This window comes from Ciconia boyciana, chromosome 5 (assembly GCF_034638445.1).
Source record: "Ciconia boyciana chromosome 5, ASM3463844v1, whole genome shotgun sequence".
In the NCBI taxonomy this organism is placed as follows: domain Eukaryota; kingdom Metazoa; phylum Chordata; class Aves; order Ciconiiformes; family Ciconiidae; genus Ciconia; species Ciconia boyciana.
Window position 1 is genome coordinate 49,944,135 of NC_132938.1, and position 17,646 is coordinate 49,961,780.

The 17,646-nt window shown below is 41.1% G+C and overlaps 1 protein-coding gene across 3 annotated transcripts in view; it reads right to left on the reverse strand.

Annotated features, from left to right (window-relative positions):
- Positions 1 to 1,167: 1,167 nt before the first annotated feature.
- The window catches only part of FHDC1 (FH2 domain containing 1), a 37,572-nt gene continuing 21,093 nt past the window's right edge, over positions 1,168 to 17,646 (reverse strand). For all 3 annotated transcript variants that reach the window (XM_072862970.1, XM_072862971.1, XM_072862972.1), the window contains 8 exons: positions 17,074 to 17,159; positions 16,888 to 16,988; positions 14,127 to 14,197; positions 13,917 to 14,024; positions 12,930 to 13,000; positions 10,450 to 10,567; positions 8,268 to 8,432; positions 1,168 to 5,240 (listed from right to left, as the gene is read on the reverse strand). In XM_072862970.1, coding sequence (XP_072719071.1) covers positions 3,195 to 5,240; positions 8,268 to 8,432; positions 10,450 to 10,567; positions 12,930 to 13,000; positions 13,917 to 14,024; positions 14,127 to 14,197; positions 16,888 to 16,988; positions 17,074 to 17,159 — 2,766 coding nt within the window. In that variant the 3' untranslated portion in view covers positions 1,168 to 3,194. The remainder of the gene's footprint in view (positions 5,241 to 8,267; positions 8,433 to 10,449; positions 10,568 to 12,929; positions 13,001 to 13,916; positions 14,025 to 14,126; positions 14,198 to 16,887; positions 16,989 to 17,073; positions 17,160 to 17,646) is intronic.

Genomic DNA, 17,646 nt, shown 5'->3' on the forward strand with positions numbered 1-17,646 from the left:
CAGCACGTCTTACTCCCACAGCTCCTTCCCCTATCTCTCGGTCTCCACCAGCTCCACAGCTCCAGATCCCCTCATGGACCCCTGGGCTCCCCCACTTCCCTGCCACCTCAACAGCCCCCAAAGGAGAGATCACAGTCAGAAGCATCGGCCATTCCACAGCACAAAGCTGGAGAAAAGGTCTCGGTTCTTTCTTGAAAACCGCCTGCAACCGGGCTAGCCCCGTGGCCTCTTAGCGTTTGGGAAAATTGCATGAGGTGGGAAATGAAACCTACAGGGCATCGCTGTCTCTGACAGCTGGTAGTTTAAATAATGAATTGGTAATTATAAACCCTTTTGAAATAAAAACGAAGTTCAAAAAAAAGCATAAACTTTTGAGACACACCTTTTGATGGTGAAGGGCTTTCCCACGTAGATTCCACCAGCAGCCATCACTCAGCACGGGCAGACAGCAGGTGCTTGCCACTCCGTACAGGGAGAGACACACTCACCAAACGAGAAAAGTCAGGGGCTAAACAAGTTTGCAAATAGCAGCAATTCCAGTCCAAAAATCATTTCCATAGCAGAGGGGAGGAAGTGCTCCCCGAGGACAAGGAGGCTGGCTGGCTTTCGCTTTTTTTCTGCTGAATAGATGTTCTTTTGTATGCAGAGTAAGGAAGGAAAAATAATGGGAGAATGGGATGAAATGTAAAAATTCAGAATTGCAATGTAAAAGTCACCACCTGCTCCTGCAAAACAGGCTATTCTTTCTTTCCAAAGTCCTGGGAGTTGTAAACCAGGATTTCTCAATAAAGTGTGCTAAGCTGAAAGGCATGACGACAGCGACAGATCCAGACTTGTTAGTGCCATGAACATTTAAATGTCTTGGCCACAACGTACAGAGTGTACACAAAGTGCTGCATCTACCATTTAATGCCTTCCATGTTATACCCAAACCTGTGCAGAAAGTCCCGCCTCAGAAACGTTCAGAAACTGAAGTGAAATTGCTTGTCGTGGTATAAAAGCAACCCTAGCATTTTAAACACCAGGATTTCTGCTGTCAAGTCCTTCCTTTTGGGACCTTCCCACAGTCCCCTACACCCAGACTCCAGTTGCTTGAGATCTCCAGGACCAAAGCCAAGAGTATAACAGGAAGGAGAAAGTACAAAACTCATACCCAGTAAATGGGAACTTTATTAAACTACCGAGTTACTCCGAAATGTATAAATGTTCCATTAAATACATTCAGTTTTCTTTTACACAGGTTTATAGAAATTTATTTACATATTCCAAACACATTTAAATTATTTTTCAAGCTTGCTACCAATAAAATTTTTTGTTGTTTTTTTTTTAAAAAAGGAAAAAAGTCAATCATCTGCTCTTGCAGATGTGCATACATACACACAGGTACAAATAAGAAGGGAGATGCTTTTGTATCTAACCCACAAGGGAGGCAGCATCCAAAAAGCTTATAGGGTTTCAAGCAAAAATTCGCCCTTGCCAAAAACTGGGCTATATAAATTCTCCTTGTGGGACAGACTCACACAAGAGGCCCTGTGCAATACTTTATGGTGTTTGGGTATGATGTCTGCATCGAGATTTGCTGGTACGTGGGAAGAGCTAAAGGCCCCTTGCCAAATTCAAAACACAAAGCTAGCTGTCCCTGATACGAGCCCATGAGAAGCATGCGAGCAATTAAATGGCTCATTCTCATTGAATTACGCTCTCCCAGCACTGAGGGATAGAGCAGACAAACACATTTACCACTAGTAAGTCAATGCCACTTGTCTGAAGAGATTTTCTTTTTCTTTTTTATTTTATTCTTAAATGAGGCTTCATTCATAAGTGAATAAAAAGGCAACTCTTTAAATAAGATGCTTAGGAGAACAGCTATCAGTTTCCCCACCTACATATATTTCTCTTGGGAAGATGCACAGCATGCTGAACAAGTTTTCCCTCATTCTCTGTACCTTAGTCTGACAGGAGTTAAAATTTGTATCTGCAGGAAAAAAAGAGGTGTGTTTATTTTGTAAAAAGCTTATCAAATACTAGTTTAATTCACCCTTTAGAGTCTTTAAACATTAAAAACCACATTTGAAGCAACCAAGGAAGTCTACAAAAACATTGTCATGCGTAAGCTCTGTGTTTCATGCTAAATATTCATGTTGACAAGGAGAGGGAGAAGAGGAGGAGGAGGAGGAGGCGGCGGCAGGGAAACTAATGGCTCATTCAGTGCCATTGCAACATTCAAGTAATTTGGTAGTAGATAAACCAGTGGAAACATGGAATGGTAAGAAAGTGCTCGGCACTACATCGCAGCCTTCAAGAGTTGAACTGCAAACATCCTTGATATGTATCACAAATATATGGCACTTCTGTATGACCAAAAGCTGGCAAGTTTGCTTGTGACCAAAACGAGTCAGGAGTAGTCATCATCCCAATGGTTACTGATGGCCCTTCCAACAGGCACAGCCTCCAGCCGTGCTACTCGATGCAGCACCAGCCGTATCTACTTGTGCATGCAAGACAATGCTGCCACATTCTTGGAGAATAAGCCTCCTGCCCAGCAGAAAGCCTTCTCCAGACACACATACACATTCATAAAACATGCTATAAATCTTCAGGGAGGTTAAAAGACAGCCACAAACAGCAAATGTCTCGTTTTACTATTTTTTGGCCAGCAGTTCCCAGTCTGTCCAATTGCCAGCAATGGACTTTGCAACAGGCAAAAAGAGTTCCTGAATCCAAGGAATTGAAAGCAACGGAAAGCACAATCACCTAAGTTCGTTTTCAGTACTGTTCCACAGGATTCACTTTGACATTGAATACGGAACCAACCAGCACAAAGGCTTGACTCTTAGGAATAATCTTGTGTACACAAAAACTGGCCTTTATCCATGTTTTCTGTCACAAAGCATTTCATCTTGTAGTTTAACTTCTTAAAACTTTTTGGCTTTTGGTGACCTTCTGTATAACAAATACACAAAGATTTGCTGTTACGCTTGCATTCCATCACAGTAGCTTCAAATACATTCAAATTCATAAAAAAGGATTTAGACCAGAACACAACTACTTGCCCTTTTCCAACGGTGTGCCGTACTTTAATGAGCGCATGATGTTGCTTATCGGCAATGTTACTGTTTTAAGGAATTTCACGACACAGACATCCAGTGCTTGAACAAGTGTTCACATTCCAAGATCCAAAAAAACCCTCTCCCTTATTTCAGTAACGGCTTCAATATTTTACCAATTGTGGTCCGGTTTGCATCTTTCAGTTTAAGAGAGGCCTTTTCCACTGTTCCTTGCTCCTTTGGTGCAGGCTCTACTTTAGTGCTGACACCTTCTCCCTGCAGGATACTTCTTCCAACCACTCTGGCACTACTTGCTCTCTTTAAGGTACTCACACTGTTCTCCTTTGGACTCGGATCATCAGAGGTCACTGCTGGCTTCGCTTTAGGCAGCCTCTGGGACACAGACCTTGTGATGGTTGGAGGTTTGGACGAGCTAGATAGATCCACTTTTGCACGCTTTGAAGAAGAAGCCACTGTATTCCTCGCAAAGTTTGGGACAGCAGATGGTGTTCTGGGAACACTGACTGTGGCAACCTTGGTATCATCTGTAGGGGTCTGGGGTTTTACACTGGAGCGACACATCTTCATTTCGTCTATCTTTGATTTGACATTACTCCTAACAGGTTTAGAGCTTGGCTTCTTGAGAGAGACTCTGTCCCTCTCAAAATAAGCACTGCTCGAGGTGACAGTGCCCCTTTGTAACCTTGGCTCTTCTACCGACATGCTATGCCTGTAAGGACTTCTTGGCAGTGTGTCTGTTGTGCCTCGGACAGAGCTGCGACGAGACAGCCGACTTTCCACTGTACTAGTTTCACGAAGTGCCGGCTTGGCTTCCGGCTTTTTCACGCTGCTTGGTGCTCTGTTTGACCGAGAAATAGGTACCACTTTCCTCATACTTTCATTCTCAGAGGCATTCAAAGTTCTTACAGGTCTGGAAGGAGCTGTGTGGCTAGGGCGAGTGCCACTGGATTTTGAGGAGCTTGGAGATCTATCTTTTAGAGAGTTTCTCTTTGGTCCTGCTGGGTCTTTGTTTTTTATGGGCTTTTCTTTAGGAAGGGCGTGCTTGCTATTGGCATCATCCTTATCATTTGCGGAAGTGTGAAGAGACAGATCCTTGGCAGAAGCAGAATTCAGATTTGAGAAGAATGTTCTAGCCTTGTATTGAGCATCATTCCCAGAAGAGCGTGCTTTGCCAGCCTCACTTCTTATTTCATTGCCTGCTGATTTAAAATCATTTCCCTCTTCAGAGTCCAACGTCAAAGAACAATCAGTCGTCGTATCTGACACGTAGAACACTGGTCCATCTTCCCTACTTCCTGAAGCACTTGTATCCATAGACATGGGGCTGCTGCTGCTGGGCTCTGAAGCTTCACTCTTGCAACCCACTGCCTTGGCTTTATGGCTGTGGGCCTCTCTGGAACTTCTGCAAGCTGGAGGCAGGTCGTCATCGGCAGTGCTAAGGGAATGAAAGCTTAGATCATCTAGGGTCTCCAAGTCTGTTCCACCAGCATCCTCTAAATATATTACAGGTGTATCCTCTGCAGGCTTTGCTCCTTGAATATCAAACTTACGTAATCCTTTAACAAGTTCACGCTCCTCAATTGCAAGGGCTAGAGCATTTATATCTGTGGACTCCTCGCAGGCCATATTGGAAGCGTGCATGTTGTAGTCGGTGCTTCTCTGTGAGTAACGGGCACCAGGACCGGTTGAGCCACTGAAGTGACTGGGCTGAGCTGGAGGCACCTGCAGTAGGCCACCACTTTTAACTTTGGTTTCAGACTGTTGGTGTAAGTGCAAGGTATTTAAGTTGAGATCTCTTGTTTCTTTGGATTCAGTCCAGGCTACGTTTGGTCTTGCTTGTCGGGTGTTTGCACGGGGAAGGCTGTTAAACTTGTTTGGATCCTCGTCTTTTGAGATTTCCAGGAAACTCTGCAACTCCCTGTCTGCAGTAATCCCCAAAGAAAGTCGAGAGCGTCTAGAATTGGGGTTTCTGTACGAAGGGCTTTGAGGTCTCTGCTGCAAGAAGGGAAGAAATTCTTCAAGTCCTTTTTTGGCCAACATCTCCACATCATTTTCACTGCTGCTCCGCCCAAAGCTCCCAAGCTCTCCAGCTGCCCAGGATCGACGCTTCTCCTCCAGCTCCTTTTGCCTTTGCAGACTATGAAGTTCCTGGATCTCTCGTTCCCTATTTTCCTGATGAGGAAAAGCATAAATACATGTCTCAGAGAACAGTGTCCTATGCATGAGAACAAGTCACACTCCTTTATCTTTCCCTTTATTTCTTCCCATCGAAGTTAGCTCCTACTCTGCTATCACCCTCCCCCAGCCCCCAATACATACACACACGAAATCACCATGGCAACCACAGCCTGCAACCATTAACCGTATAGAGAGCAGTTCCCTGCATAACTAATGCTGGCAACACATCAGTCTAGTCAGCATAAGAAAAAAATGCACAAGTCCCCGCAGAGACCAAGAACGTGACCTATCAAACCCAAGTAGATGCCAAGTCCAGCCAAAGAGTTCCTGCTATAAGATGGAGAGCTTCAAGTCCCCACTATGTTTAAAGCTGGCAGTTTTATCAGGTGAGTAGACCTCTACCTGATCACTACATTCATATTTTAAGACAAACTTGTCTAACGAGCACACAGCCAACATGTTCCTTCCATCCTCCCTTACTACAATTGCAACTGTTCCTCAGCAAGTGCAGTTTCTGCGGGGTGCTACTTACCTCTGACTCGAACATTACCGATTGGAAATTTTGTGAAAAGACATTACTTAATTGCATATGAAAGCAAATAGAAAAGTTTACACAACGCCTCACAATCATTAATTAGACATCAACCGACACCACTCAAGGACCATTAATCAATGCTCCATTCCAGTTTTGGATCTCATATTCACTGTTGGCTTCAGAAACCGCCAACTATTGCACAGAAGTTGCCCAGGGCAGGCTGGAGATTCTGGCAGCTAGGCTGATGGGTTTTGGTTCAGGAAGCCATAGGAAGAGGTAGTTTGTGTTTGAAAGACAACACAGTAACACCTTGCTACTAAAATCATTAGCAGTGGATTACTGCAAGTATATACATTTTAACTGTCACCTCTAGGCTTCAGATTTAATCTAGCTGAACCTTCGGGTGAACTTTCCAGGTTATTTTCTGAAATGGAGAACCTGGTTTTCTAAAGCCAGTACAGCTGAAGCAAAAGAAAGAAGGGGGAGGCTAGTCTTGACAAAGGATTCAAAAATTATGTAATTTTCCAGCACGTTGTTAAATCTGTTCGAGCAATGACACAGTTTAAAAAACACACACCTATATTTGTCTGAAGCACTGTCTAGTTTGATCTTCCCATTGTTGTGACAACAGAAGAGCTGCACAACTAGAAAAAGTTGCCTGAAAGCTTTCAGTAAGCAAAAGCCTAATGCTGAAGCTCTTTTTGATGAATGGGTTAATCTACACCTCTTAAAGTGGATTTAAGACTACACTGGGCTCTGAAAGATAAGATGCATTAGAGACTTAAGAAGCCTGAACAGCTAAGAAAGGAAAAAGAAAAAAATTTGCATTTCAGGAAAAATGTCTGTGGCAGGGAGCTTTCTATCACAGGTATGGAATTACAGAATGGATTCTTGCCAAATGCTAAAGCTCAACGTTAAATATGCCATTGTAAAGAGAAATGGTTAAAAATAGTTGTAGATATTATTATCATATTCCATATTAGACACAGAACATTTTAACCTCACCCAAAACATGTTTCAGGAGATTTTATTCAAATGAAAAATCTATTTTAAGCACACATAGACATGTTAAAAAATTGCAAAAAATGTTTAAACATTTGAAATATGTGCACATGGCCATTGTGGTATGAGCCATCTTTTTAGACTGCTGGCTGTGCTGTCCACACGTGACATTCATTTGTCAGAACTGCAACCTTTATTCTGAATTGTTCTGTTAATTTTTTAGGGACAGAGGTTAATCCCCACAAAATACCTAGTAAATAAATCTCCTCAATATTTGCAAATAAGAGACTAATTTGTCATTTTTAGAGTGTAACTACTTACTCCAGAGAGAGGAAGGAAGACCCCCATTGGACCTCAAAGTAATAGCCATCCAACAACCACTTGTAACGTGTGACTATGAATTTAAATCCCTAATCCCAAATAACTGAACATGTATGCATGAAGTCACCTCTCACTAAAATGTGTACAATAGTTACCACCATTTGGGTTTATATATTTGTATAATGTTCACACACATGCATAACTGCATGCTATCTTGGGTGGTAAAAGGTAGGTAAATCAATGGTACAACAGGCATGTTAGCTGAGCATCCTGTCAGCTTGCTCTATATCCAGATTGTTCTCTCTTTCCTGAACTAAAGCTCTTATACGAAGTGCTGTCAAATGCAGATTGCATAAGGCAGAAAAATAAAGAAATCATGTGTGGATCCATCTAATTCATGCTATTTATAAAGGTGTAAAAAATATTTGTAACAATAGGCAGACTTTGCTGAACCAAAACTGTAACCAATGCCAATACTGCTCCTTCATCTTAGTATACTTCTTGAATTATTTGGGACCAATTCAGGGTACTTAGCAAATCAATGGTCACACTGGGGATGAAGTATCTTTGTACTGTAGGCCTGTTCAATTTCTTGAGTTTTCACCAACAAAAAGCATTTGAAAGAACAAAGTAGAAGACACAGTCCTTAGTTTACTTGGCAAAGTGTGTCTAGTCACGTAAGGGAGTGCAGCAAAGAGCCTGAGCTATTAGTCAGGCTGGCATGTCCATGTAATGTGGTGCCACATCTCAAGGCCTTTCCAGAGATCTAACATTACCAGTCCAGGGCCTGAACAGCGAGCACTAGTCAGGAAGTCTGCGCAATCTGTTTCAGTGCTCAGCTTAGCAATCACCAACCTCCTCACCAAAAGAGAAGGAAGGAGCTCGCTCACAAGCAGGCCGATAGGCTACCCTGACATATCCCCTCTATGGTCCAGTCGGCCTGCCGCAGAAGATGCAGAGCAGCAGGACTGGACACAGGGCTGGGCAGAATGACCATTTCCCACCTGGCTTCCGGCAAGGAATGCCTACAAGAGTGCAGTTTGCTGTAGCCATTTGAGCAAATATATCAAATACCACCAAATAAAATGTCCCTTAAGCAGAAAAAAAACCCTAATTCATGTGATCTATTTCAAATGCATGAGAATCTCATTCAGTGCTCTTACCTTAACAGCCTTGTTGAATCTTATGCAGAAGTCCCTAAATATCTGGAAACATTCATCCAACTTCATAGTTTCTTTGTCTTCACAGAAAAAGTCAATGAGAGCATTTCCCTCCTTTTGTAATTCTCGTTTCTGGTGTTCAAGCTCCTTTAGATGTCTTATAGCAAACTGTAGCAAAAAACATATTACAGCATAAACCAGACAGAAAAACTGAAGTCACAACAGGTCATGTACATATTAGGAACTTACAAAATTCATGTTCCAGCCTAGGAGCTGTTACAGAGCCCAGGACAGTGACAGACCACTTTGGAGTCCCTTGAAACCTCCACATGCCTTATCTTCCCATTTTCCCTGCCACTTCCAACTAAGCATAAAGGGATTAATTCCTCCTCCCTTCTTTTCCCAAAAAAACGTGGATAAATTAATTGATATACATCACAGAAGCAACTCCTTCCTAAGTTGACCCTAGACCACAATAAAAAAGCTTTTCATGCCAGAAAGGTAATAAACCACTGGAAATATGTATATTTTAAGACATCCAGAAAACGTCCCCATGAAGTAGCACTTTGAATCATAAGTGTAGAGCTATACAGACAGGGTTGGAGCAGATCAGTGGATTTCTCAGGAGGAAGAGAATAACGGCTGTGGTTTGACTTTGAGTAGCATAACTGCTTAAAACACTTTCAGCAGTTGCCCCTCTGTCTCCCCTATCTGCATCATCAGCCGTTCACTCCCATCCTTGCACAATCCCAGATCTGAGACGACATGTGGCTCAAAGTAACCTCGGAAGAAAAGTTAATTTTCAGACAAATCTCTTCTCTGACACTGTCTAACTCACGATCACCTAAATACTTATGATACTGCAGCACCAGGGTGGGAATAGGCAGCTGGAGGCACTGGTGACCATTTAAGCCAACCCTGCTGCCACAAAGTTACTTGGCAAATTATGCCAGTAGGGTAGGAACAAATCTTACTTGTTAGTCTTTAAAAAAAAAAAAAAAAAAAAAGGCACCCAATAAAAGGATGGATTGAAGATAAGCTGGACAATTGATAAAAGCATACATAGAAAATTAGTTCCTCCCACATATTTCAGTAATTTATTCATGAGGATGAGATAATGAAAGCTGACTTTTAAATCAGCTTGGTTATCACCTGTAATTTAGAAACAAAAACCGGAAGTGTTTATGTGAGGTATGCATTTGTAAAATGATTTTTTTCCCAACATTTCTTTTGGAATGTGGCCTAAACAAGGTTGTAGTGTTACATAAAACCAGCTATTAAATTTTAAAAAAATCCCAAACATGTTAGAACATAACATTAAAGAATCTGGGTGCAATGGATAAGAGCCAATAATTCAGAGTGAATGAGGACAGGTATTTCAATCTTAACCCGCCCCTTTCTTCATCAGCTTCTCATCTCCTGAAAAACTGCAGGGACTATTAACTACATTTGCAAGTTGATAGTCAGGGCGGGTTAAGTTCCAGATCAACACCTGCTTTCTTACTTTTAATAATTATCTATGGCATGAAACAGAAAAATCATTTAATTGAAGTATAACACATATTTCTCCAGGCATCACCACGTACCCAGAAGATACCAAGAACTCTGCTTCAAAGTTAAGTGCTATGCACATTCGTGTCTATAAAGTCACTGCAATACTAAAAAAGAAACGGAGATGGTATGGCTCAGAATAACACACTCTGTGCTAAGGGCAAATTAGTAGAGAAAACAGTCCCTTAACCTTCCAGCTTCTAACAATATCTCTTCAGTCACCCAACAATCAGATTCATATGCATAGCACAGCCTCAGCTAAAACTGACATGCTCCAGTACAACATAACATATTTTGGATTATATATACTGTGAAGTACAAAACCAGAGACCAATCCAAATTGTCTTATATTTTAACCACTGATCTTCATCAGTCATTTCACAGGCATTAAACACGCTTGCCCAACAAGCCTCAGGCAATGTACACTCAATATCCCTCCCTGTAAAAAACACAGTCCTTCCAACACTCTTACTTGACAAACAGCATGTAGCTGGAACACCTTTGTACAACTGATAGGGTACAAATATTAAAACACCACTTCTGTTTATTAACATGTCCACACAAATTACATTGAGCTGAGGAATGCTCCTGTACTCAGGTGACAGGAACACATTAACACGGATATCCTACAAACCTGGAGAAAGCTTTCCATCTGGTGAAAGAGTTTTGGGTCTCGCCGAATGCTCTCTTTAACAGATCTTGCCTTGAAAGACAGCGAGTGGAGCTCTGCTTCTACATTATCAATGGATAACCTAAAAATAGCAAAAATAGCATATACAGAGAATGTTTATCGAGGGGGAAGGAGTTGCCCACAGGTTAGCCACAATATGCTTCAAAAATAGATGTTTAACATGAGGTGCAACCTGGCTATCAAACAAGACCTGCCTGTTCAGGAAATCTTTCCAGAGTAGACACTGAAAGTTAAGAGAGATATAAGCACATTTCTTCTTATTTGCAACCTGAAAAGGATTCCCGTGGGGTGTGGTTTCACGATTAACTCCAGCCAGTCCTACCCAGCCTCCCCACAAGAAAGGGTAATGCTGCCCTGCCTCTGACCAGGTGTTGCTTCTCTCTCCCTGGTGCCTGCACTCATTTTCTAGACGGCCAGCCATATCTGTGTACTGAAAATTAACCTAGGAAAAGGAAGAAACAAATTTGCTTCCAGATGGATCATTTGCTTGGTACAGCTGATTGCATGACTGTGCGAGTGCAGTAGCTGGCACAAAAAGGGGGTCACAAGAGACTGTCAGCCAGGACTACCCGTTTTGGCAGTAGCATTTAGCATAATGAAATTGCATGTTACGTTCTTCTAAGCAGTCACAGCAATGCAGCCTACACAGTCTCAACCCAGCAGTTATAACACTTCATCCTTCTACCACATACCAGCAGCAGAGCTGCTCCTGGGGAGAGGTAACTCAGAAATTGAAGACCACAGGAAAGAACTCTGATCTGATGTAATCTAAGCTTTATCCTGGGAGACCCATGTTCCATACAACAGGAACTCCCACCCAAATCTCTCAGTCATTTTGAGGGTAAATGCTTCTAAACCTATGGCATTTACTTCACAAGAGAACTGAGCTTTGCCTAGGAATTGAAGCACTACAGTTTCCAAATTGATAAAAATTAACTACTGTACACATGCTCCTAACTAAGGTCATTTCACCAGCAGCATGACTTTAAAACAGTAAAGCTGAAGAATTTGTGGCAGATTGATTGAAGTGCACATGGCAGCAGATAGTGACAGCATGCATAAGTTTGTCAGTGCACACATAGATGAATATAATCTGTGCTGGTTTTTTCTGGTTACTTCATCTGCAAAGGTTAGTTCCCTGTTCTGAGCAGATCATGGGTGGTTTTGCAAATAAGAAAAGCAGTAGAAAATACAGGCTATACTTTTCTGCCTGTGAAGGAGGAAGAGGATGGCCTACAAGTAAAGAAGGCAAGACAATAAAAAATAAAGAACATAATGGTAGTTGTTTTAACATGCTCTAATTGGGAGGATTTATGAGCAACTTGTACATGACAGTTTTCTCTAGTAAAAATCTTCCTCATGCCCAATGGTGAGACATGTATTTCATTTTGTTTCATTTTCCTGTAGAGAGTGCATTCCCTGAATAGATTTCAGCATGAGTTACAACAGAAGATTTTCAGCATTAACAAATGTGATCAAAGAACAAAGTGGTTAGAAAAAATATCACCAGATTTGGGATTCTGCCTGTTCCCCTGCTGTTTGCCAGGGGGTTTGGATGCTGAGGGAAGCTACATTCCCCAGCAGGCCACATGGCAGACTGACAAAAAGGTGTGTGGGTTGGATGGCAGAGAGCCACACAGGTGGTCCCTCAAAAATTTTCTGATTAACTCCATGGCCACTCCTTCCCTCAGAAGATTTCAGAGTCCTTTGCAGACATTACTTAACCCTGCATCAGATCTAAGAGATTGGATCCATTTTACAGCTGGGAAAAGAATGTAAATAGATTGCCCAAAGCTCAGGAGCAAGGAAGTAGCAAAACTGGGAATAGAACTCCAGCATTGCTAGCTTCCAGTTTTGGGTTTCAGATCACACTGTCTCACAAAAGCAAGTACAGTTATTGAGGTACAAATCAGGTTCAGTTTAAAATTATGCAGCTAGAGATTTTAAGATGAAAACAATACAGAGCCCCAAACCCTTCAGATCTTCCATCCAAGACAGAAATGGAGAAGCAAACGAAATGTCAAAAAGCATCTAACAGAAGCCAGGGCCAGTACCTGTACCTGGTACCAGATTTGGAAAAGTATTGTAGCCTGCTCAGAGACAGATGAAAATTGGTTTAAGGAAAAACAGTAACATGCTTTTAGTTCATTCCCTTAAAAGTAACATACGTGCACATGTATTTGACACAGACAAAACTACCAAAAACCTATGGAGATCATGTCATAAAAAACGTCATACCGGAAGGCACATTGCAGGCATGCTTCTACTAACAAATGGAAATGAAGCCCTCAAAGCTATAGTAAACATTTGTAAAGATCTCACATTTTGTGCCAAGACTTCTCTGAATAAGTTTCATTGCTTCACAAATAAGAAAATTCCAAGTCACAGTCTAACCATAAGTTCTCGGTTTTCTTTTGACTTACCTGGCGGCATCATGAACATCCCTGATCTTTTCTGAAAAGTTGAGAAGAGCAGCATCTTTCTTTTGGGCTTCCTGAAACAAACAGAACAAAACCAAAACACACACAATCCATTAACATTCTACCACCATGCCAAAGTCCCTAAGTCCAGCAGTTCTAAAGCCTCTGGGAGGGCACTTAAAGGTTTCTCTCCTACACTGTTTTTCTTCCCGTTCAATCCTAACACAACTGAGCAGAGGACACCCCTTAACAACAGGCGGGGATCAGAACCGGAACTTTAAACAACAGCTTCCATTTTGCAGTGTACAATAACAGCTGCTTCTGCGAGTGAACACAAGCCACATGTATTAATAGGGAATGTCAGGGAAAGAACAATTTACTGATGCCCATTGTTCAAGTAGATACGATGTTTCCTGCACAAACATCAATTAATACCCTATTGTTAACTGACTGGAAATCTGTTAAGCCAGTTTGTACACAGATAACCAAAGTCATGTATAGAAGCATTTAAACTCTCTCCCTTCTAAAATCAAGAAGTTTGAAAGGAAGGAAAAATAACTTGAAAAATGTCTGCAGCACGTTTAAAAATATATGTCAGTCACCAAGGGAGAAGAAAAAAAAACCCAAAACTCTACCAAAAACGCTGCTCAAAAGATTCAACAGGAAGATTGAAAGAATATTTATCAAAATAAGCCACTTCCACACTGTAAGAATTCAGGGCAATAAGAGAAAAGCTACAACGAGGAAGTTAGATGAAGGCAAGCTTTTACATGATATAAAAAAACCTTAAGTTTTCCGTGGGTTTCTGGATAGGAAGACCAGACATAGGTAAACTAGTGACTTTTGTGGCAGGAGAAGAAAGGTGAAGATTAGGATCAAAGCTGTAGAAAAGCTGCTTTTTCTGAGGCACATGGCCCCTTCTATTGTCTATCATCTATGGCTCTACATTTGTAGCAGTTGCTTATTACCAAAAAAATAGTTTTTCTATACCAGAGCAACAAAATGCAGCAGACTCATCCCGGGTTTGTTTGCTTTTGTGTCCGCCAGCTTGAGCAGTGACGACAGTTTAAATCCAACAGCATTGCCAGCATAACCTCCCTAAAAAGAAACAAGCATGCAGCTGAGGCATGACATCAATGGACTGCAGTACTAACAAGGAAGTTTGGTCAATCAGCCATCTCCATTTTGGATGTCACTTACCGCATTCATAATATTCCCAGCCTGAAGGACCAAGTGCAATATGGAATGCAGCTCCTCACAAGTCATTAACTCTGTAAGGAACAAGAAAATTGCTGTCTAACAATTGTTTAGAAATATACACAGTCAGCTACCAAACTCCTCTTCATCTCAAGCTTTTAAAGGTGAAAACTTTTATTTTAACAGGAAACTACAACAAACTGAAAAGGTTGGGGGAAAAAAATGGAAAAATGGTACTATATAATTCAAATTCACAAGCACAGTTGACAAACCTCAAGTATATGTTCAGACTTTAGCTTAGCAAGTGTAGTATTTCCAAGGCAACCCCCAGCAGCTAACAAAACATTTGGGGCCTAATCCTGCAATATGCAAAGTGTCTCATGCAAGTGGTTAAGTATCCTCACCACCTACTAATTCCAGTGTGAGGCAAGTGTTCTGCACCCTGCAGGATCCATTTGCCATCTGCTGGGATTGGGCTTTTGAACAATTATTCTTTTTTGGGGAGACTTAGCCATCAGGCCTCAAAAGATAACAGGCAATGTTTAAGTTTTCCTTGCTTATCCCACTCCCACTATGAATCATCATTTTATTTCTGTATGATCACCAACTCAGAGCAGCATTTATTTCACTTCAGTCACATCAAAGATCATTTAGCACAAAGTTATATTCAGTGTGATGCAAGGAGTCAAATGGAACAAAACTGCCCTTTAAAGCTTTTGCATCACAGAAGCTTGTTTTGTACATATTTCCATTTTTTGCAAAATGCACAGTAGTGCTCTGTCTGAATTCATACACCTTTTCACCCAGCCACATATGAACACAAAACATGTGCTTAAAGTCACCAGAGGGATTGCCTTAGAAATAAGTTACAGAAATTCAGAACTGTAAAGAGTTAATAAATTAGCATTACACAAGTGGCACAGCAAATCAAGTAACTCCAAACTTGCAAGTGCCCATATGGCAAGAAAAATAACGTGAGCTGGTTTTAATGTAAGGTACAATATTTTACACAGATGAACATAATAAAAGGTGGAATCCTTTTGATTGCAGTGTAAATACTTTTAAAAAAACTATTTTGCTTCAAAGTTCACATTCTATAATTTACCCTGCATTTAACTGCTCAACACAATACACTAATCTATTGTTCTGGAAGCAGACAGTATCTTTGGATTTCAGTATTAGCAGCTTAAAAACATAGAACTAATTAAATAACCTTTGCTCTAACAAGCTATAGGTGAGGAAGCAAGGAGGAAGAAAGAGGAGAGAATACAGAAGAAAATACCAAATCTCATAAGGTCAAGAGAAGAAGGCAACTTCTAAAGATTTTGCATAGTAAGAGCCTGCTCAGTGTCACTGTGAGATACATCCATTTGCAGACTAGACGAGAATCCATCAGGCTATTTAGACCATCCTAACCCTTAGTGATTATCAGCATTAGAGTTTAAGTAAATATTCTCTCAGCTTAATTACAAGGAAAGAAACATAGGGGATAGGAATAGAAAAGCAGACATAATTCCTAAACAACTGCAGGCTATCAACAAACCCTGAAGTGAAAAGACCAAATGAAGAAGAGCACATGACAAGTGGACTGAAAACAGGGCAGCTCAGTCAGTCCGATTTGCATGACTGGCCTGATGCAGGAGCTGTAGACTAAAGCATCTCCTCTGGAGGGAATTAATTCATCAGTTCACAGATGTCCTGAGTGAAGGACATGAGGGACAATAGGGCGCGGCTGCTTTTATACATAACATATTCCCTCACATATGTCTGTTTCTCAAAACACAAAGAACAATTGAAAGAGGTCCCAATAAAATGCCAAACCCAAACCTCAGCCTAAGCTAAGGCACAATTTTCTGAGTCAGGAAAGGACTAGTTCAGTCCTCACTGGTGGGAAAAACCACACCAGGCTTTTCTCCCTTTCCTTTCACTAAAAATGACTATCCTCAGTGCTGGTGTTCAAAGTTGAATATTTTTACTACTGTGCCCTTTTATACCACTAGAAGCAGTCTAAACAGTGCTCTAGTAGCTTGTCAAAAAATTTGCCAGCATGAAATAGGAATTTCATATTGAGGAATGGGACAAATAGGCACTCAAGGCATTTGAAAAGGTCAGCATTAATGTTTAACTGAAACCAGGAAATTAACTATTTTCCTGCAGAGTAGAAGACACCAGATTACCTTACAAATAACCAGATGCAGCATTTCAAAACTTGTGAAATGTAGAGAACAGAAGAGAAATGTAGAGAAACATAGAGAACAAAAACAGAAAACAAAGGAACAGCAATAGTATTAAGTCGCTACAATAAAGATTTTAGCCCATCAATACTGCCACCTCAAAAAGCAACAGCATATAGAGAAATTTCAAAACTATGCAGTGATTTTCTCTATGAATCTCTGAAAGAATGAGCAGAGAGGTGTAACAACCACATTCAATCAGAGAGACAGTGATGCATGAATGAGCAAACTGTACCCAAAAGACAATTTATCCTAATTTGGCCATGGACGCCTTTGCTTCTGTCAGCTTCAGATACACTGCTTGTAGGCTTTGGTCATGAACTCATTGCTAGTGTGTCCAGAGTCTCCAGATTTTTGATTTTGGAAGCAAAGATTCGCCAGGCACGCCCTGATGGCATTTGTCAGAGGGGAGTTAGCTTCCTTTTAATAGCTAAGGTACCTGAAATTCAAGCTCTAGTCTTCATAATGCAGACTAATTAACATGCTAACAAAAACAAGAGTATTATGCATGTCCCAACATGCTTAATTACCTTTTGTTGCCCGTCTTATAATTTTCATGTCATCCTGTAGAGAAGCACAGGAGGGTGAGAACTCCCTCTCTAACACCATGGCTTCAATCCTAAGAGCATAGCTGGAGCACACAAACAAACAGGTTCAGAACTGACAGCCAAAAGAGAACATTTATCGTGAACAGAATAAACCTACTATCTCCTTACTTTGGCACCTGGATTAGTAAATACATGAAGGAATCAGCTTGAGACAGTTTTGATACATCTCCATCAAAGGCTTTTAATTTCTTTACCTAGAAAAGAGAAAAAAACACTAGCAAAGAATTTTATCAAAGGTCAAGATTAACTTGACTTTGGAAGGAAACACCTTGAAAAGCAGTAAATTTAACAGGAGGCATTAAAGAGTCCAGCCAGTGACTGACTGAATGGCTTCACTGTCCAAGCTCCTGTAATTTGCACACACCCCAATCACAAAAAAATAAAACCAGTAATATCACTCTTCTCCCAAAAACCTAGCTACACAGTCCAGCAGAAAAAATACAATGCCATCATTCTGATTGGTGATTCTGATTTCTGATTCATCGTTCTGATTTCTGATCAATGACTGCTCTCATGTTTAGGACATTGCTGTTCCAGTTTCCCCAGGAGAACTGGCTCTTTTCTTTCTGACTGGTCCATTTGCTGTTCTCTAGCTGTTCGCCCAGGAAATAGCTGCTTAAGTGATGGTCTGAAAAATGATCCTCAACTCTTCAACAACTGTGATATATGTTTGGGCATAGC